At 37.6% G+C, this 21,310-nt stretch overlaps 1 protein-coding gene across 5 annotated transcripts in view; it reads right to left on the reverse strand.

The window, feature by feature from the left end:
• The window catches only part of PLEKHH2 (pleckstrin homology, MyTH4 and FERM domain containing H2), a 130,145-nt gene that overhangs the window by 54,210 nt on the left and 54,625 nt on the right, over nt 1-21,310 (reverse strand). For all 5 annotated transcript variants that reach the window (XR_010136310.1, XM_054547604.2, XM_063713714.1 and 2 more), the window contains 11 exons: nt 20,938-21,021; nt 20,228-20,309; nt 18,091-18,276; nt 14,822-15,783; nt 11,420-11,495; nt 9,049-9,143; nt 7,925-8,069; nt 5,368-5,504; nt 5,164-5,274; nt 4,919-5,005; nt 3,114-3,272 (listed from right to left, as the gene is read on the reverse strand). Coding sequence is in view for 4 of the 5 variants with exons in the window: in XM_054547604.2 (XP_054403579.1) it covers nt 3,114-3,272; nt 4,919-5,005; nt 5,164-5,274; nt 5,368-5,504; nt 7,925-8,069; nt 9,049-9,143; nt 11,420-11,495; nt 14,822-15,783; nt 18,091-18,276; nt 20,228-20,309; nt 20,938-21,021 (2,124 nt within the window). In the remaining variant the exon portion in view is untranslated. The remainder of the gene's footprint in view (nt 1-3,113; nt 3,273-4,918; nt 5,006-5,163; nt 5,275-5,367; nt 5,505-7,924; nt 8,070-9,048; nt 9,144-11,419; nt 11,496-14,821; nt 15,784-18,090; nt 18,277-20,227; nt 20,310-20,937; nt 21,022-21,310) is intronic.

Consider the following 21,310-nt stretch of genomic DNA (forward strand, 5'->3'; position numbering starts at 1 on the left):
GAATATGCTCATGCTCCTGTTACAAACCCTGAAGGGTTTCAAATATCCTTCAGGATAAAGACCAAAGTCCTTAAAAAGACAAAAATAGCTCTCCACCATCCATGGGCCCCTCTAGCTTTTTCTCCAAAGGATTTGTTCCTAGTACAGCTGGGACCGCTTCGATATTTTTTTTTCTTTTTTTTTTAGACAGAATTTGGTTTGTCGCACAGACTGGAGTGCAATATTGCAATTACAGCTCATCTAAACCTCCATCTCCCAGGTTCAGGCGATTCTCCTGCCTCAGCCTCCTGAGTAGCTGGCATTACAGGTGCCCGCCACCACGTCTGGCTAATTTTTGTATTTTTAGTAGAGATGGGTTTTCACCATGTTGGTCAGGCTGGTCTCAAACTTCTGACCTCAGATGATCTGCCTGCCTCAGCCTCCCTAAGTGCTGGGATTACAGGCATAAGCCACTGCTTCGAGACTCTAAGCCTTCATTCACGCTGTCTCCTAGCCTGGAGTACCACCCCTCCACTCATTCCCACTTGGTATAACTAACTCCTACTCCTCCTCGAAGACTCGGCACAGGTAAATCTTCTTTCAGAAGTCACTCCTGACACATCTCAATAATTGTACTTTATATCATTATAAATCAGCTTTTGTCTCCCTCTTTTTCAATAGATTATGAGGCTCTCTGAGGAATGGGACAGTGGCCTATTCATCTTAGTATCTTTCAGCACATTGTGCTGCATGTGGTAACTGCGTAATAAATTTTCGTTTTTTAAAGAACTGAATTTTTATATAGAAAATGTTCTTCCTAAGCATTAAAATAAAAATTGTAAGAGTGAATGTCTAGGATCAAATTAGTCAAGTTCTTAGCATCTACCTATATTATTCTGTACTTAATAAAAACAATGTGACAACCTGAGAAAACTTCCTCCCCTCCAAGGTATTCAAATGCAATTTGACAGTATCTCATATTGCAGCCTGAATGTGAGCTCAGAACAAGTCACTCAGAATAACTGAGGGAAGCTGTACTCTCATAAGGTTCTAAGGGTGAAAATACGGGGGTGGACAAGCACAAATGGCAGGAAGGAAACTTAATAAGCATCCTGGCTATAAACCCTAATGATTTAGTCATCTGAGAATCCCATCAACTCATACTCATTTAAAATGCAATTGTGAAATGGGAAGTGGAGAATCACAGAAATGTTATAGGAGCAGAAACTGACATGCCCTGCTGATAAAGTAAAAACAAGCAAGCAAACAAAAACCTAATTGTGGGGGAAGTAATAAACCCTTAGCCATGGGATCATCTTAAACTCTCAGGGTTTGATATACATATGTGGTCCTTGAAACAAGAGCATAGCTCATTATTATGAATTATAATAAGAATGTGATTTAAAGTAGCAGTGTGTTCACTGGAAAAGTATTGTGCAAATATTTTGTTCCCTAACCCATCAGTAACTAAGAAAACATTTTCACAGTTGTATTTTAGAAAAAACATAGTACATAGTATATTTCTTTGTTTAATGTAATAGTGAATTAATTTTTACCTTTGCTATAGTTGGTCAGTCTTTTTAAATATTATGGAATAACACCCACCTACATTACCACATTATTAATAAGTATAAACTACACAGTAGCATAGTTACTTTCCATCTAATTTTCCACCTCTTACATAATCAGAGTACATGAATGAGGAGTGATTATGTGTGTATACATATTTTGTTGTATTTTTCAAAAAGTGACCAATAGGACTTTTTAAAACTTAAAAATAATATTAAGTATAAGTCAATACTTACTCATTGTAAAAAAAAACAGAATTAAGCAAAAATAAATAAAATCACAGAGATAACCAATATACTTTGGTATATTTCCCATTCAGACATTTTTCTATAAATACTTACAACAAATAAGGGATAATAATGTAATACTGCACTCTACTTATTACCTAACAATACATCACATTTCTATAGCATTAGATATTCTCTTACAACATTTAAAAGGCTGCATAGTAAAGCATCATATGGTTGTACAAACATTTTTTAAAGCTATACCTTACCCTACATCTAATTTGATCCCAATTTTTCTTTATTATGAAACATGCTGTGCAAGGAATCTTTCTGGGGTAATGGAAATGTTCCACATCTTGATAGAGTCAACAGTAAACAGCTTTCAAAACTAATCAAACTCTACACTTAAGATCTGTGCATTTCAGTTATATTAATCATACCTCATTTTTAAAATAGGAAAAAAAACACGCTGTGAGGAACATCTCATAGTTAAATCTTTTGCAAATTAAGACCATTTCCTAAGGATCAATTTTTAAAACTGAGATTGCTGGATCAAAGGAGATATATATGAGTGTATTATCTGTGTGTGTGTGTGTGGGTGTGTGTGTGTGTGTGTAAAATATTTGATATTGATTTGTTCACTCAAAATTATTGGCTAAGTTAACACTTTAGCCAAGATATTGCCAAACTGCCTTTTAGAGTAATACTCTCACTAGCAGATTTCTTTTTTTTTCTACTGCCTCTATAATTGCAGAAACTAGCAGATTTTTTAATCTGTGTCAATACTAGGTTTCAAAATTTATAAAAATGTCTTACTTTTCACCAGATTTTAAAAAGTGACACCTATTATTTCAATCTGTGCTTTTTAAAAAAATTCTAAGTGACAGTAAAATGTTTTTCCATTTGCTTATTGATCATTTGTATTCCTTCCAACCTTGATGATCTCTCCTTCTTTCCCATTGAGTCTTTTGTTCCTTTCCCCCCAGTTGGTATTCATTGTTTGCTTACTGATTAGAAAAAAACATGTTAAATATCAATGATATTAACCAGTTTTCACATGTTTCAAATACCTCTTCAAAGTTTTTCAATCCTTCTTTTAAAAATTCTGCTCATAGAATTTTTAATAGAGCCTTTACATTTTTACATATTGTAGTCAAATTTCTCTTCTTTTCATCTTTATAGTTTTTGCCTTGGGCATCATACTTGAAAACACCCTTTCCTATCCCCAAGATCATATCAATATTCAATATATATATATGCTCTGACATCCCATTTTCAGCGATCATGGGCTCATGCCCATAGTTGCCTGGGACATTGCTATGCACAGGAGGTTCCTACCTTAGTGAGCAATCCCTTCACGGTGGGTTTGCCCTCAGGCTGCAGGGAAAGTGGGTTGGCAGCTTGTACTCGAAGAACATTCTGTAACACTTTAATCCACTCTTCCAATATATTGGGAGAATCTGCAGTCAGATAGTATGTGTGTTTTTCAGTGGTCAACTAGAATGCAACAAGAAAAGTATACGAAAGAAAACTGTGAAGATTTAGGATTCTTAGCATTTCCTTGTTCATTATTCAAACGTCATTACTTAACATGGAAGCAAACATGCTAAACCTCAAGTCCCAGTTTCTAAATAAATGACTCCATATCATTTAGAATATTTTAACCACTTTGTGAGAATTACAGCAATTAAATTTTTGTGGAAATAATTTTGTTACTCCAGTTTACCTAATTTTGGGGTTATGATTTTATATCTTGTTTATTTGTCACATTTTCCCTTTCTCGTTTAAATGTGCTACAGGTTCCTACATTTTTTTTCTTTTTTTTTTTTTTTTCTGAGACGCAGTCTCTCTCTGTCGCCCAGGCTGGAGTGCAGTGGCCCGATCTCGGCTCTCTGCAAGCTCCGCCTCCCGGGTTCACACCATTCTCCTGCCTCGGCCTCCCGAGTAGCTGGGACTTACAGGCGCCTTTTGCCACCATGCCTGGATAATTTTTTTGAATTTTTAGTAGAGACGGGGTTTCACCGTGTTAGCCAGGATGGTCTTGATCTCCTGACCTCGTGATCCGCCTGCCTCAGCCTCCTGAAGTGCTGAGATTACAGGCGTGAGCCACCGCGCCCGGCCAGGTTCCTACTTATTGAAATGAGGAGCAGAATGATTAAAGACTATAATAAAATAGCACATTTTTAGCAACTAAAGAAGAGGTTTCTTAATACAAATGAAAAAATCAACTATAAATAAAATAAGAAGATCTTGCATATAAGAAGAGAAATTCTTGGAATGAACGTGATTAGATATTATGAACTCAGAATTTTCCAGTCTCAAATTAGCCACATTGCAAATTTTCCAGATATTTCAGAAGCTTACAAATGATTCTTAACTGCCATGCCCAAAGACAAAGCTTTCCTTGATTCTCCTTTCTAAATTTTTGAGGGGTTTTCAGGTACAATTCACTGGAAACATTGATAATGTACCTTTCTGGCAAAGTTGTCTTCCACCCTCCAAAGGAGCAATATAAGACAATAATGGTTATTGAAGACATTTCAGAAATAAAGTGTCTGAATTTAAATTACATATACTAGAATATCTCAACAGCCTGTGTTTTAAATTTAACAGATTTCTGGCAAGACTGGCCTTATGTGTGAGTAAAATGGGCAGCAGCTGCCCCTACAGTGTGACTTGCTTGGCAGCACAGTCCCTCTGCTCACTAATATATTTCCCACTTCGGTGTTATGGCATCTGAAGTTCATATAAGAACTGTCATTTTCAGATTCTATATTAAAATACAAACATTCCTGAATTTCATAGTACATTATATAACTAAAATCTTATTGAGGATTCATTTACCAGATAACCCTTCCTTAAAATAGCTTCACAGTTGGACAGCTGAAAATACCTAGGAGATTAAATATGAGGAAAGAAGAGTATAAAGGAAGAAAGGTAAAGTGTGGTGGGAGTTACTCAACACAAACCTAACTTACATTATAGTTTTAACCAAAAATTCTTGGAGTTTCACATATTTTCAAGGCATCAAACTTACCCCAAAGTGAATAAAGAAACATTGAATTATCCAATCTCCTTTCCATTAGGTTGGATAATTGAGAATTGAGTTTGGCATGATACAAAAAAAAAAAAAAGTTAAGTACCTGAACTGTTTGTTTGTTATCTCCTCTTAAAATACTACAGGATGCACTAAGTTCAATATGGCCCTGGGGTTTTCTAATTACATCACTCTGTATGAAAGAGAAAAACAAATGGAAAGTGATTAACTTTAACAGTAATAATAAGAAATGCTTTGTATCATTAGTTGCATTATGGGAAGGAAATCAATCAGGCATCTGATTTATAGTTTGGGGAATTACGTTCTAAACAGAAAACACTTTCCACTCACCGGAGATTTATAGTAAAGTAATTCACCACCTTTAAGAACAAACCACCGCCGCTTCCAAGACTTGACTTTACCACTCATTTTTAATAAATAACCAGATTTTTCCAGTGGTTCCTAATTTTTAAAAGATAGAAAAAAGCATTTTCAGTTTCCTTTTGGAGGCTCAAACTGACTCATTACTTTTTAAAAATCATATTCAATATTTACATTTTTCCCGTTATCACTGGAAGATGAGCAAGTTTTTGGGAGCTTCTGCTCTGGCTGTGAGTCCTCCGTGTCTGTGGAGTAAGCATCAGGAGGAATAGCATAATCACTTTCAGAAGCCACAGAGGAGAGAGACACACCTAAGAGAACAAAGAAATAAATCAAGTCAGTATTTAATACTGGGGAGGGCCAAACACCAGGCCTGAGTGCTCCTACAGAATGCAATTATTCCTAAATCATAAGCCTCCCTAGACTAGATTTATTCTCATTCCTTTGGCCATAAATAACTTTTTTCGAGACAGAGTCTCACTCTGTCACCAGGCTGGAGTGCACTGGTACAATCTCGGCTCACTGCAACCTCTGCCTCCTGGGTTCAAGCGATTCTCCTGCGTCAGCCTCCCTAGTAGCTGGGGCTACAGGTGTGCGCCACCATGCCCAGCTAATTTTTGTATTTTTAGTAGAGATGGAGTTTCATCATGTTGGCCAGGATGGTCTCGATCTCTTGACCTCGTGATCCACCTGCCTTGGCCTCCCAATATGAAGAACTTTTAAAGCAGAAAACAGAACTAAGAGGTAGGGACTATCATGTAAATCTCTAAGGAAGTGAAAGGAACAGGAATAATATTTTGGTATGATTACAGTCACACAGCTATTTTACATATATAAAATATATGCAACAGTCTACTCATGTATCTTTTATTAAGAATTAAAAATATGTGTATTTACACATTGATATATAGGCAAACAAATGTTGAACCTTAATTTATCAAGATTTTCACAATCACATTTTAAATTTAACTTCTGTATTCACTTTTAAAGTAACCTCACATTTTAAAAAAACACAATTCAGTAGTATTTTTTCATTCAAGTTCCATAAATTACTAAGCAGTTTACAGATTTTTAAAATCTTTCATAAAAGAGAAGAAATAAGATTGAAAGATATAAACAAACTATTTCTTTCATTTGCCAGCAGCTATAACATAAAATTCAATGGAATGTTTATACAATAATTCATTTGCCTTCACAGAAAACTACTTGGGAGTTGCAAGCCACATTTCATGGGTCACTACAATTGGAGATTTAGAATATATTAAATAAAATCAAGGACTTAGGTGATTATTTAGAAAAGTATCCAGCAATTTTAAAAAATATGTATTAACATTTAAGGGACACATTAGAACAATGCCACTCTTGTGACACTGCTTTTTATTTGACTCAGACAAGTAACAGTTGCTATAATATCTTTATTTTTCATAGAATAAACAAAAATTTAGACCTATAGGGACCTCAGAGATTGTCATGGCTAAGGCCCAAGGAGACTAAGGCCCAGAGATTAAAGGATTTGTCCAAAGTCAAAGAGTTAGGCAGGGGCAATGTTGGAACACAAATCTCAGGCTCCCAGGACCAGGGCCAGTGTGCCAGGCACTGTCCTAGATGCTAGGGATAGAGCAAACAACAAAAATATTGGCTCTCATGGAACAAATTCTAGTGGAAGGAGACCACTGACAAACAGGCAGTAGGTGCTATGGAACGATAAAACATAGAGCAGACTAAAGGGAATAAAAAGAGCTGGCAACAGAAGAAAGACAAAGGGCTGCAATTTAAGTGGTGTGGTTAGGGTGGACCTCATTGAGAAGGCAGCGTTTGCTGACGGAGGTGAGGGAGTCAGCTATACAGATATCTAGGGGAAGAATACCAGCTGGAGGAAACAGCAGTGCCAAGGTCCTGAAATGCAAGCATGCCTGGCATGTCTCAGAACAGCAAGAGGGCCAGTGAGGCTGAAGCTGAGTACAGAGAAGAAAGGACCAAATCCTGGAACACCTTATAGCCGTTGTGAGGAGCCACTGTAGTGTTTCCAGCAAAAGTGTGTCATAACCTGATTCTGGCTGTAGCGGGGCAAGTTGAGAGCAAGAAGACCAGTGGAAGTTCAAAATATGAAACCAAGGCTGAGCAGCTCCAATTGAAGCCGAGGGGACTGGAAGTACCCAGAGGTTCCATGGAACACAGTTTGAAAACCAACAGACACACCATGCTGCATTAAGGGCTTTTTATAACCTACAGATGTCATTTAGTGGAATTAGATCTCTCTGTAACCACTACCTACACACAGAATGTCTTCAAAATCCACTAAAAATCACAGACATATTCCAAGTAAATGTTGTTCTCTACTTTAACATCAGATTAACTGACAAATTTTAAGGTGTATTTTCTGCCAGTTAGCAGTGTAACAACTTTAGCTGAAATAAGTCTATTTCACAAATGCGAAGAAAGAAACCTCATTTTGGCCAATTATCTCACTTTATTCCAACAATAAAGTGATCTCCCTCTCACAGACAATAAAGGCTAAAAAAAAAAAAAGACTATATAATTTGTTTGAAATCACAGAGAATTAAGAAGAGAATTAGGAATATAAACGTATCAGTCACAGGCTAAAGTTCTTTTCACTAGGGTCTGAAGCAAGTTCTTGGATTTAAAAAATAATCCTGTTATGGAGATAAAATTCCCAGTTAATATTCAGAATGATCTGGAGTTGCCTCACACGCCTGCGATTTTCCCTCACCTCGTTTCCTGGCTCTGGGGCTGCCTGGCCCACTCCTACTGCGTGAGTCTGACTCTGACGTCCGGGAGCTGGATCTGGAGCTGTCTTCTTCCTCTGACCCAGATGAGTCATCCAGGAAAGGGCTGCTACTTATTTGGGTCGCCTTCTAAAGAAAAGCGGAACAACCTCCCTATATCCATCCCTAATGTTACCACTCATCCAAGAAAAGGCTGCTAGTTATTAGGGTCGCCTCCTAAAGAAAAGCAGAGCAACCTCCCTGTATCTATCCCTAAGGTAATCACTCTTTTTAGATAACAGAAAGTTTTACAGGAAGAAGTCATAGCATAGAATTTTTTTTTTTTTTTTTGAGGTGGAGTCTTGCTCTTGTCACCCAGGCTGGAGTGCAATGGCATGATCTGGGTTCACTGCAACCTCCGCCTCCCGGGTTCAAGCGATTCTCCTGACTCAGCCTCCTGAGTAGCTGGGATTACAGGCACCTGCCACCATGCCCCGCTAATTTTTATATTTTTAGTAGAGACGGGGTTTTGACATGTTGGCCAGGCTGGTCTCGAACTCCTGACCTCGTGATCCGCCCGCCTCAGCCTCCCAAAGTGCTGGGATTAAAGGCGTAAGCCACCGTGCCCAGCCAGCATATGATTTTTAAAAGGAATTTGGGAATGTATTTTGCTGTTATCAAAATCATGTTGTTAAACCCTGAATTCGAATTAGCAATTATAAAAGATGCCTGAAAATATAAGGTTGTCAATACCTGACAATCCTTTTAATTAATACTTCAAGCAAAGAAGGGGTACCCTGGCACTGATACAAAGATCTGCCTAAATTAGGAGTTTTCATTACATTATTAATAATATGTCTCCTTTAAACAATTCATGGCCATGGGGAGGTGGGGGAATCACATAGCACACAGTAAAAACTGGCTCAGACCTCTAATATTCTGATAAGTGTCTTCTGCAGACCTTTCCATTGCTTCTTTTTTATGACATGTCAATGTGAACTTGTAAAACTTTCTATAAAGGCAGAGCCTGTGTAAAATGTTAAGAATGGAATCTGGAGCTTGAATTAACAATTTCCTTGATCCATCATGAAGAGAAGCACATGTTTTAACAATAACAATAATGAGTTACCCCCTTCAAAGTTGTATACACTGGGGTGGTCATGTTCTTATATATCAGAGATGTATAAAGTCCTGATGCGGTATAGGAAAGGGGTGCAACAGAATCTGAAACAGCAAAACAGGAAACAACATTTTTAAAAACTTCTAATTAGCACATTGGTCTTTTTCTTTTGAATACAAATTAGCATAATTTCCATTTAAAAAGAAATTAGATCAATACATGATTAGTAACTGTATCGTCTATTTTATAGATTATGGCATTTACAGGTTTATTTATACACTTTTTTACATGGTTCATTATTTCCTCATGTGTGCTAGTTCCCCAACTAGACTGTAAGCTCTTTGAGAGCAAGAACCATAGCTTTTATTTTCTTGAAATCTCCATGCATGCTTTGCTCAGGCTGGGCAGAACTAAGTACAGGCAACTGCTTACAAACCAATTCAGTAAGCAGTACATAGGAAGATATTCTCTGACTATTCATAACCCTATTACCAGCACGGTATCAAAACCACTGTTCTGGTGGGGCATGGTGGCTCACACCTGTAATCCCAGGACTTTGGGAGGCTCAGGCAGTGGATCACTTGAGCCCAGGAGTTTGAGACCAACCTGGGCAACATGGCAAAACCCTGTCTCTACTAAAACCGAACATGGTGGCATACACCTGTAATCTCAGTTACTTGGGAGGCTGAGGCACAAGAATTGCTTGAACCTGGGAAGGGGGGAGGTTGCAGTGAGCCGAGATCATGCCACTGCACTACAGCCTGGGCGACAGAGCAAGACTTGTTCTCGAAAAAAAACCAAAATCAAAACCACTGTTCTTAAGCCTTTATCAGGTAAACCTGATGCTGAAATATTCTAATGTAATTTCCTAGCTGAGTGTAGTGGCCCACACCTGTAATCCTAGCACCTTGAGAGGCTGAGGCAGGAGGATTGCTTAAGGCCAGGAGTTTGAGACCAGTCTGGGCAACACAGTGAGACCCCCATCTCCACAAAAAATCTTAAAAAGTATCAAGGTGTGGTGGCATGCACCTGTCTTCCTAACTAATCAGAAGGCTGAGGCAGGAGGATCGCTTGAGCCCAGGAGTTCAAGGCTGTAGTGAGCTATGATCACAGCACTCCACTCCCACCTGGGTGACAGAGTAAGACGCTGCCTCAAAAAAAAAAAAAAAAAAAAAAAAAAAAAAAAAAGGATACAATTTCCTGAATGGAAAGAACTGCAGATAGCTGAACAGGAACTGAGTATCAGTAATTACCTCTAACATATGAATTAGTGGTGGGATAGGGAGGAGGTGGCAGAAAGAACCACAGGAAAATTTCTTGTTATTCCAGGCAGTTCTTGTTGTTTGGTTTTATTTTTTATAATGAGCATGCATTGTTTCTATAAGAATTTTTTGGAAGAAATAAAGAAAAGGGAAATGTGTTTTAAATCCTGGGAAAAAAGGACATAGAAGCCTATATTTTTACCATTTTAAACAGCTGAAATGCCACAGTTTCTCTGATTCAGTCTCTCTCAGGTAAAAAAATATAAATTAGAGTTGAGTGTATCTGAGTCCCTACACTAAGATGAATTTCAATTTTAAAATACAAATCAGCAACCCTAGAAATCATTTTTTTGGAAGTTTACACAACTCTTTATTCCAATGAATTTAGACATTTAGGAAGTTCTTAGCGAATGAAATAGCAATACAAATCACTTTTCTAAACTTTTTTTTATTGTAGGAAAAAACACAGAACATAAAATTTACCATCTTAATCTTTTTTTTTTTTTTTTTTTAAGACAGAGTCTTGCTCTGTCACCCAGGTTGGGGTGCAGTGGCGCGATCTCGGCTCACTGAAAGCTCCACCTCCTGGGTTCACACCTTTCTCCTGCCTCAGCCTCCCAAGTAGCTGGGGCCACGGGCGCCTGCCACCATGCCCGGCTAATTTTTTTTGTATTTTTAGTAGAGATGGAGTTTCACCATGTTAGCCAGGATGGTCTTGATCTCCTGACCTCGTGATCTGCCTGCCTCAGCCTCCCAAAGTGCTGGGATAACAGGTGGCAGCCACCGCGCCCGGCCCATCTTAATCATTTTTAAGTGTACAGTTCAGTAATGTTAAGTGTATTCACACTGTTGTAAAACAGACCTCTAGAACTTTTTCATTTTGCAAATCTGAAATGCTATACCCAGTAAACAATAAATTCGCTTCTCCACGCACACCCTGACCCTGGTAACCACCATTCTACTTTCTATTCCTACGAATTTGACCCTTTAAATACCTCCTTTAGGTGGAATCATACGGTATTTGTCTTTTTGTGACTGTACCATGTATTTGTATTACACTATCCCTTAGCACAAAGTCCTCAAGGTTCATCCAGATGGCAGCATGCAAAAGCACTTACTTTTATTAACATTCTCCATATTGAAGGCCTCAGACATTCGCATACCTGATTTGGCTACAGCATAAATTCTGCTTTCCTAGTGTAAAAGAGAGAGTTTGAACAGAGTATTTAAAGCAACAACAACAACAAAAAGATTACTTTCAATACACATGTTTTTCATTTGTTCTTCATTTAAGATTCACTAGAGTACAGCATTATTATAAAACCATCATCAGTGCCAACTAAAATATGCCATTGTGAATAGTACTGCAGAGATTTTTCTCCATCTGTTAGTTACTCCATTATTTATCTTTTTCCCACAGTTTTGTTTTATAAATTATTTTGAAGACGTGAAGAAAAAGTAAGAGAAAGCTTTTTCACAATCACTGACTACACATAAACACCACCTTTAATATTCTTACTATTCTAGAATATGGTTGGCAGTGGGGAGAAAAACCATGAGTGGCTATAATATTAAGCTAGAAACCATTCTCAATCTTTGATTACACATAAACACCACTTTTAATATTCTACTATTCTGGAACATGGTTAAACAAAGAAAGGAAAAACCTGAAGTCAGAAGTCATAGATAGAGTAGCATTAAATGCTATTGCCTTCCTATGTCAATGTACATTTCACTCAAGTAGAAGAGATACCTAAAGTCAAACAAGAAATGAATATGAGAATTGCAATGGAATTTATATTATCTTGTTCCAAAAGTAGATTATTTTGTTTTCTCTTCTCTTCTGAGAAATCTCTGAAACAGGTACTGTTCAGGTTACTAGCCCTGCTCCCTTGAGAAAAGGGACCACAGGTGGTTCCTAATGCATAGAGCCACATGTCCTGAATTTTATAATGGGTCTAACTTGGACACAGTTGACTGTCCAGGACATAGTGGGCAACTAAGGCCATCCTCTTCAGGACAGCCAGTGGCTTGAGAGGCAACTGGCATGAGATCTCTTGACTATCAGGGACATTTTCGATTGAATAGTGCCTGGCTGAATGAATCAGATGTAGTTTCTTTGAGCGTGACATACACACACACACACAAACAGCAACAGAAAGACATCTAACAATAAGGCAGTAAGCAGGAGACGGGAGGCAGTCTGAAGCCCCAGGAAGGTGGGGGAAAATAGTGAGTATAGAATTAGAGAGAGGGGACTGGAGGCCTGGGAGGACAAGCTGAGCCACTTGTTTCTATCAGAGGTACTGCTGACTATCACATGTTGTCCCTCTAGAGTGACTATTGTAATTTGCATGGTATTCCAGTTCAATAAGGATAGGCTATGCCTTAAAATAAGCTCTTAGAAATTCTTAAAATAAACTCATATTTATTGAGGTAACTAGAGTACATCTCTTTTCCTTGAAACCTGAAAATACCTAACAAACACAGAAATAAAATCTCAGACTTGGCCAGTCTGCTGGAAGGCTTTTGAAAAGCAATACTACTTTTTCAGGACCAAATAGCTTCAAAAGAGTAAGAGAAGACAGAATGGGGGGAAAAAAAGTAGTAGAATGGGTTGCCAAATAAAACGAACTTAAAAGCCTAACCTAAATCTCTGAAAATCTCAACATCATAAGATAGGCAAAGTTTCAATTTCTCGCTGCCTAAAGTATAACATAATTGGAATTCCAGAGATTCACATGCCATTAATTTCCACTTTCCTGTGCTATCCAAAATTTAGTAATAAACTACAGAAGGTTTCATGTGGATATTGAAATAAAATGTCCTCTTGAAAGCAAATGAGAGCACATACATCTTGAGGTCTGAATTTATAATAGAAAAACATGTCCACCCTAATTTGCTTAAAACTGCATCAGTCACAAAATAAAAAATATAATAATAAAAGAACATGACTCCAAAAACCAAGAGTCCTGCAACCCAGATGTTTCTCTGGAGGCCAAAGGTTAAATTATGCCAGCATGTGAAGAAAAACTTAAATCTATAACAGATCATTTCAGGCCAGGTGCAGTGGCTCACGCCTGTAATCCTAGCACTTTGGGAGGCTGAGGTGGGTGGATCACCCGAAGTCAGGCGTTCAAGACCAGCCTAGCCAACATGGTGAAACCCCACCTCTACTAAAAATACAAAAAATTAGCCAGGTGTGGTGGTAAACGTCTGTAGTTCCAGCTACTTGGGAGGCTAAGGCAGGAGAATTGCCTGAACCTGGGAGGCAGGGGTTGCAATGAGCTGAGATGGCGCCATTGCACTCCAGCCTGGGAGACAACAGTGAAACTTCATCTCAAAAAATAAAAAATAAAATAAAATTAAACAGATCATTTCATTTTATTTCAAATATAGGAAGAATTTTTGTTTTCAGTCTAGCAATGTTATCCTACTAACGGTCAATGTTTCAATGGAAGATTTTATCTGTTCTAGGTCTGTAGAAAGATGCTTTGGAAACCAATGGTTATATAAGCTCAAAAAGAAAATTAAATTTATCTTAAAGCCAATCAAATAATGACTAAGTTCAAAAACTGATAACTAACAAGAGTTAAGTGTCCCGGTTCAGAATTCACCCAAAATATCACAGTTAGGGGGAACCCTTCTTTCCTACCTCCAATGTTTCCTTCCACATGGAGGAACCTCCAGTAATTGAACACTGCTGATCCCTCTCCACCTATTCACTTTCCCCTCCCCAAGAAGAAGAGTGGCTTAATGTGATTGGTAAGCTGAGAAGGAGAAACTGGGCATGCAGAGCCTGGCAGCTTCCTCTCCCCTTTCTCTTGAGAAGTAGCTGCCTGCAGGAAACAACCATCTGTTCTGTTTTTTTGAGGTAGTAAGTTTTAGAGGGGCATGGCTTCACTAGCAGAATCCTGTGGTGTTCCAGGGCTTCCCGGGAAAAGGTGAATCAATCCAGCTAATCTCAAAGTTCAGTATTAGAAAGCTCATTTGCCCACTAATTCTCTAAAATTAGTTTTATCAGTAAATAAGGTAATATCTTGATCTCCCATCTGTCTTGTCATTATCTTATTTCTCAATTGATTCAGAACTCAGTGAGGGAAGAGAAGAAGAAATTGTATTCTAAAAACTGGAAAATGTCAGAACAAAGCTGGATTTGAAAGGAAACAAGAAAAGAAAAAGTAAAACTTGAAAATAAGTGTGGACACTTTGGGAGGCCGAGGCAGGTGGATCACTTGAAGTCAGGAGTTCAAGACAAGCCTGGCCAACATGGCGAAACTCCGTCTCTACCAAAAATACAAAAGTTAGCCAGGCATGGTAGCGCATGCCTGTAGTCTCAGCTACTCAGGAGGCTGAGGCAGGAGAATCACTTGAACCCGGGAGGTGGAGGTTGCAGTGAGCTGAGATCGCGCCACTACACTCCAGCTTGGGTGACAGGGCGAGACTCCCTCTCAAAAAAAAAAAAAAAAGTGTTGAGAAAAAAACTACTGTGTATGTGTTACATGCGGCGATATAATTACCCAAGAAGGAAAACGGTGCAGGGGAGGAGTTGGAGGTTTGCTGCATGCCACCTTCTTTGCTGAGTCACAGTTTTCCTGGTCATCTGAATTTGGAGAGTCCAAGGAGTCATAGGAAAATAATCCATCATCACAACTCGTGTCCATATTCTCTAAAACCTCTGTACTGTCACCATCAACTAGATCAAGATCAGTTTCCTGAGGTCTCAGTGGTCGTATCATGCTTATAGCATTTCTATTTGTACCAAACATCCTGTCGGAGCTTAACTGTGGCTGGCTTAAGTGCCTTTTGGCTAGTGCTACACTTATACTGAAAACATTAGGAATCCTTAACTTTGGGGGTGGCAGGTGTGATGAAGGCACTAATTGTGTTCCTTTTCCAGAGAGTGAGTTAGGATGCTTTGGCATTAAAGCTGGGGTCAAAATAGGGCTTGGGGTGTTGGCTTCACTCGATGAAGATGAATAATCGAGTCTCTGAGATTGAAATTTTTTATTCAGTTCATCCGAGGAACTATCTTGCTCCTTTTTACTTAATTCAGAATTTCCCTTTCCGAGAGGACTATTTAGAGCTTTCCACTGTGCCTCCTGCTGCCAAGAATATAGCTTCTTGTGTTCTGGTCTCTTTATGCCAAAAGTCTCTTCCTCAAATATAGAGCTGCTGTCATCAGATGCTGTCAGATACATTTCGCTCCCCATCCTGCTACACTGGACCCCTTCCTCAGATGTGTGACTGGAGAGCGTGGATGTGCATCTGGACTTGGATCTTCCTTTGCTCCCATCTTCCTCATCAGAGCTCCAGTCACTCACTGGAGCCCCAGAATTCTGGGAGATGCCACCATCTGTGGCAAAGCTTGTTCTTGTTTTCCGATTCTGTTCTGAGCCACAAGGGGTTTGATGCAATGTTCTCTGGCCTCTGTTGTTTTCTAGAACTTGGTTATCAACAGACTTTTCTGGAATTTCCATTTCTAGAAAAGGATACATCATATCAGCATGCTGCCCTTAAGAATATAATCTTTCTGTAGATTTAGCTTTATGTAGCCACACTGTAGAAATTGACACTGTAGAAATTTGCTGGGTGCAGTGGTGTGTACCTGTAGTCCCAGCTACTTGGGAGGCTGAGGCAGGATGATTGCTTGAGCCCAGGAGCTGAAGGCTGCAGTGAGCTATGATCAGCCACTGCACTCCAGCCTGGGTGACAGAGCAAGACCCTGCCTCTATTTTTTTTTAAAGGAATAAATAAAAAATTTCATACAAATAATTTACATTATCCTGTGTTAGTCTTATGTCTTTTTTAAACACAAGTTTTTGAAAACTATAAGCTTTATATAAAGCTCAGAGCCCTAACATGTCAATATAATAGTTTCCAAATTGGTTTTTACAAAAAAACATGTTGGGAAAAAAAAACTGAGAGTCTAAAGAGAGATAATAAAAGAAGCAAAATGTGAAACAGGGCAACCTTGACTATCAAAGAAAGCAATCACCAAAAAAATGAACAGCACGAATTCTATTTTAGAAGCAAAGAAAATGACACCTCCTTTCAACTAAATGTTTAAATTATAATGAAGTAAATTTAAGCATAATAAATACAAAGCTATAGTTTAATAAACAGACCTTGAACCAAACTTCGATACATTGAGATATACAAAATCATGAAGAAAATATAAACACAGAAAAGCTTTCCTTGCTCTACTTTTGGTTTAATCATAACTACAAAATGTGTTTTTATAATAAGAATAACACTCTTTAAAAATAGCCTTAGATATGGCTTTTTTTTTGTATAACATAATTAACAGAATGAACCATTGGCTTCATAAACAAGGAATTAAACTTTTAGACTGAAGTGTAGAAAAGAAACTTTGAAAACATGAAAACATAGACAGGACCTTCATAATCAAGGAACTAGAGGCTGAACAAATAAACTCTAAAATTTGGTATTAGGCAGATTGTTAAATTTGCAAATAAGCAAGAGCATCAGTGCAATTAACCTCAGCTGTACTCCACTATTAGAAAAAGGGAAGGAAATGAAAATGGCTTCTCAAAAGGCGAAAAAAAGATGCAAGTAGGCCGGGTGCAGTGGCTCACACCTGTAAATCCAGCACTTTTGGGAGGCCAAGGCTGGCGGATTGCTTGAGGCCAGGAGTTCAAGGCCAGCCTGGGCAACATGGTGAAACCCCGTCTCTATAAAAAATACAAAAATTAACTAGGCATGGTGGCATGTGTCTATAGTCCCGGCTACTAGGGATGCTGAGGTGGGAGGATCGCTTGAGTCTGGGAGGTCAAGGCCGCAGTGAGCTGTGATTGTGCCACTGCACTCCGGCCTGGGAGACAGAGTGAGATCCTGTCTCAAAAAAAAAAAAAAAAAAAAAAAGAGAGAGAGAAGAGAAGAGCAAAGCGAGTAATGGCATGAAAGCAAGGAGCAAAGGAGCCTTCGGAATGGAAAATGTATCATTTTCAGAATTTCATAACCAAGCATAGAGACAACTTTTACTGTTATACTTTTTCTCCTCTGGGGGAAGGAAGTTGGAGCTGAAAGTAGAGAAGATGAAAACTCAGGCCTCTCTAAAATATTTGGGGAAGGTCAACAAAAGTGATTGTGCTAGAGGTGGCAAAGCCAACAGCTACAACAAAGCAAAATTTAGAGAGATTTTTTTCTTTTTTTTGATAGAACCACTTCAAGACTAAAAGAAGAAGAGTAGAAATCTGTATACAGGACCAGGGTTTAAATATCTAGGAAAACATTTTCCTCTCTGAAGGATTAAAGGAAAATCAAAGAGTTATTAATTTATCCTCTAGGGTTTTTTTCTTTAGAAGTTTGCTATGCCAATGTTTAATTTCATGTGTAATATTAGCTAATGTTTTATATTTTAAATAATGTTTTATGTGTAATATTAAGTAATGTTTTATATTTTAAATAAATAATGAATAGGAAATTCACAGTTCTGATCTGAAACTCAGCTAAAACAAGTATAGCACCTTGCAGGTGGGACAGTAAACTTTTTAATTTTTAAATACCCACCTTCCACCTACAGCAGGAAAAAAAATATTATGAAGGAAAAATAAGTTTCTCCTATGCATCACTGGCAAAGACCCTCAGAAAACACAAAATAATTAGATACACAAGTTAAATGTTGTATTGCTCTTTAGAAATATTCTCATAAAACATCAAATTGTCAGAAAAAAATAAGGAAAATTAAGCTATATTTGGATTAATCTTAGCAAATGATTTTTCCTTTTTAAAAATGCCGAAGTCAATTCCTTTAGTCCATAAATACCTTCTACGTCTTTTCCTTCAGTGAACTCAGGTTCTTTTGACGATATCTTGCTCATTTCCTCAGATTTTACTACTTGAGGAGGACTCCTTGCTCGAGATAAAAAGCACCCAAAGGTCAAACTGCTCAGGCGCTGGCCTTCCGAAAGCTTTAGTGTAGAGACAGTGGATGACTTCTTTCCTTGAACTTCTACAACGTCGTTAATCAAAATTAAGATTTGAATTTTTTATAGAAGTTTGTTAAACATAGAACCAAGGCATATAAAAACTTGAACAAATTACTCTTTATGCCAGAAAAAAAGCCTAAAGTTCATCTTTATTGATGTATAATAACATGGAACCTTCAATGACAAGCATCACATCCCAATGTTTAAATTCTGTTTTACATATTTTGAATGTTCAAAATATTTTTAACTGGAGAAAGAAAAATATCTAATCCCTTTAAGAGTAGTTAGTTCTAAGCAACAACAAAACACAAACAGATTATAAATAACTAGAGAGCTCTAGCTTCCTGCAAAGTCAAGTATTGACAAATACCAGTTCAGCATTGGTAAAATTTGCACAGTATGCCACTGTGAAGAAAAAGAAACTGAGGTCCTGGTTGCCGAAATAACCAAAGAAACTTGGATCATCCTTGGGGCAACCATCCCATGATAACTGTAATGACTTTTGCTTATCTTAGTTTTCAGTCATGAGAAAAAAGTAGATGGGGAGGTTTGGTCTATGGTAACCACAATATAAAGAGCTTTAATCACTTCTTTAGAGAGAAAAAAAAAAGAGGAGATGAGTAAAGAATTTATACAGGTAGTGAAGTGATTAGGTCAGCATCTAATCATGAATTTAATTCATCTCTTGGACTTTTTTTTTTTTTTTTTTTTTTTGAGACAGGGTGTCTCTTTGTTGCCCAGGCTGGAGTACAGTGGCATGATCATGGCTCACTGCAGCCTCAAACTCCCGGGCTCAAGTGATCCTCCCACCTCACCTCCTGAACCAGCCCCTAAGTAGCTGAGAGTATAGGTGTGTGCCACCATAGCCAGCTAATTAAAAAAAATTTTTTTTGTAGCGATGGGGTCTCACTATATTGCCAAGGCTGGTCTCAAACTCCTGGCCTCAAGCAGTCCTCTCATCTTGGCCTCCCAAAATGCTGGGATTACAGGAGTAAGCCACTGCGCCTGGCCCAGTGGCCCAGCCACAAGTTATAAATAATTTTGGAGATATATGTTTTTTTAAATAGACCAATCTCACCACTGATATTCTTGAGTTTATCAGCGGATTATCAATTGATTCTCCTAACTGACTGGATTCAAACCCTCATCTAGAAGATCCATATGGGGAAAGGATTAGAACACTGGTGATCCATGAACAAACTGAGTTATGACATTTGCATGCAAGTAACCACCAGCTCAGGCATCTAAGAACACACAGAAGTGCCTCAGAGCTGCCCTCAATTAATGCCAAGTTCAATAATGTGTTCAGCATGTGTGATGCCAAGAAACCTCCTCCAAAGTGTTCAATGCAGCTACAAATGTATATCTGTGACTCCCCTAATCTCCAATAAAAGGTCTATTCTCTAAGGCCAAAATTCAAGTCTTCTTGGACTTTTGGAGTGCATGTCTCTCTGATACAACTACCTCTAACTCACTATCTTGTGTGGTAAAGTCCCACGTGTTCTTTCAAGAAAACAGGGAGATACAGCACTACATCACTTAGAAGGAGTAAAATGTCCTCACCATTAGAGATTGGTACCCATCATCCATGATGTCTGACCTCCCAGGCTAATGTCTCTGTGCCGTACTTTTAGCAAGCTGGACTCTCTGGAACTTAGTTTGGTTCTAAAAAGTGTACCAATGGAAGGCCTCTTAGAATAGAGAGAGGCAAAGTTAGTATTTGGTCATGTTTTTCTGATCTACGTAATGACAACTTTGGTAGACATCATCAATTCCATCTCTTTTTTGCCTTCCATTTTCAGACCCAACATTCACTTGAATGCAGGAGTTCTGGTCTGTTTAGAAATTCTCTTTCATTTTATGACAACAGCTTCTTGGATGACATCCATAACTGCATCTTTAAAACATCAAAAAAAGTAAAAGCCTATATAGTCAAATAAATCCAACTAAGCTATCTTAGTAAAGTATTTGTACCTTGTAGTTTTGACTGCATTGTTCTTATCTCTTCAGTTTGGTTTTGGTTGATCAAACGAAGATTCTGATTCTCCAATTCCAGCTAAAAGAACATAATGGTATTCTTTTCATATAGAGATAACATTATAAAAATGTACTAATAAATTATAATATTAGAAAATGTTAATATTTAGTTTCTCTACATGTGTAAGCAAAATACAAAGGAAATGATAAACAAATCTCAGATTAATTTGTCAGAATAGTCTATCAACCTAGATAATTACGGTATCAATATTTATATTTTTCAGAACTAAGAGTTTTAAATGTTTTCACCCCTTATGCCTTTTCCACTGTAAAATTATTTTAAAGGAAACGATTTCAGCTTTAAACTGCCATAGAAATGAAAATGTGTGCTTCTCAGCTACCAACTACATTAATTTTATGAGATATAGACGTATGTCCTATTATTATTTGAAATTAATTAGAGCTAAAATTAACTTATTAGAATAAAGTTATTCACACTGATCATCATGAGTCTATTAATATGTTTAATTTTTAAAATACACTGGATATTAAAATGAAAGCTACCTATATCTTGTTTATCAAAAGACAGCAGTATCACCAACCGATCAAAATTTTTTGTTTTACTCAGAGTAATCACATATTCTGATGATGTATCAATTCAAAAGAAGTAAAAGGTAAAGAAAAGGAAAACATATAGCAATACATACCTCATTTAACTTAACTGTTACCCATTCTTTGATCTTAGCTGCTTTCTCTTCTATTATTTTAGCTTCTTGTATTCTTATTTGTTTCTGAAATAACAATAGCAATTTGTTTAGTTCAAACATAAACTCAATGGTCTGGAAATGTTATACCATAAATATACAAGGCAAATCCACTTAAAACTTGTTTCCAAGTTACTATATCTACTTTCAAATTACCAAATAGATTTTTAAAAGAAAAAATTACTCAGTAGATACAATAAGAAACCACAAAGCCACATGCATGTATTACTAGTTTTAACAACCGCTATTCTCTTTCTCTGAACGATCATACACTGAAGTCAATCCACTGAATTTATCAACAAAATAAGCCATTTCT

The sequence above is a fragment of the Pongo abelii genome, chromosome 12 (assembly GCF_028885655.2).
Source record: "Pongo abelii isolate AG06213 chromosome 12, NHGRI_mPonAbe1-v2.0_pri, whole genome shotgun sequence".
Lineage (NCBI taxonomy): Eukaryota > Metazoa > Chordata > Mammalia > Primates > Hominidae > Pongo > Pongo abelii.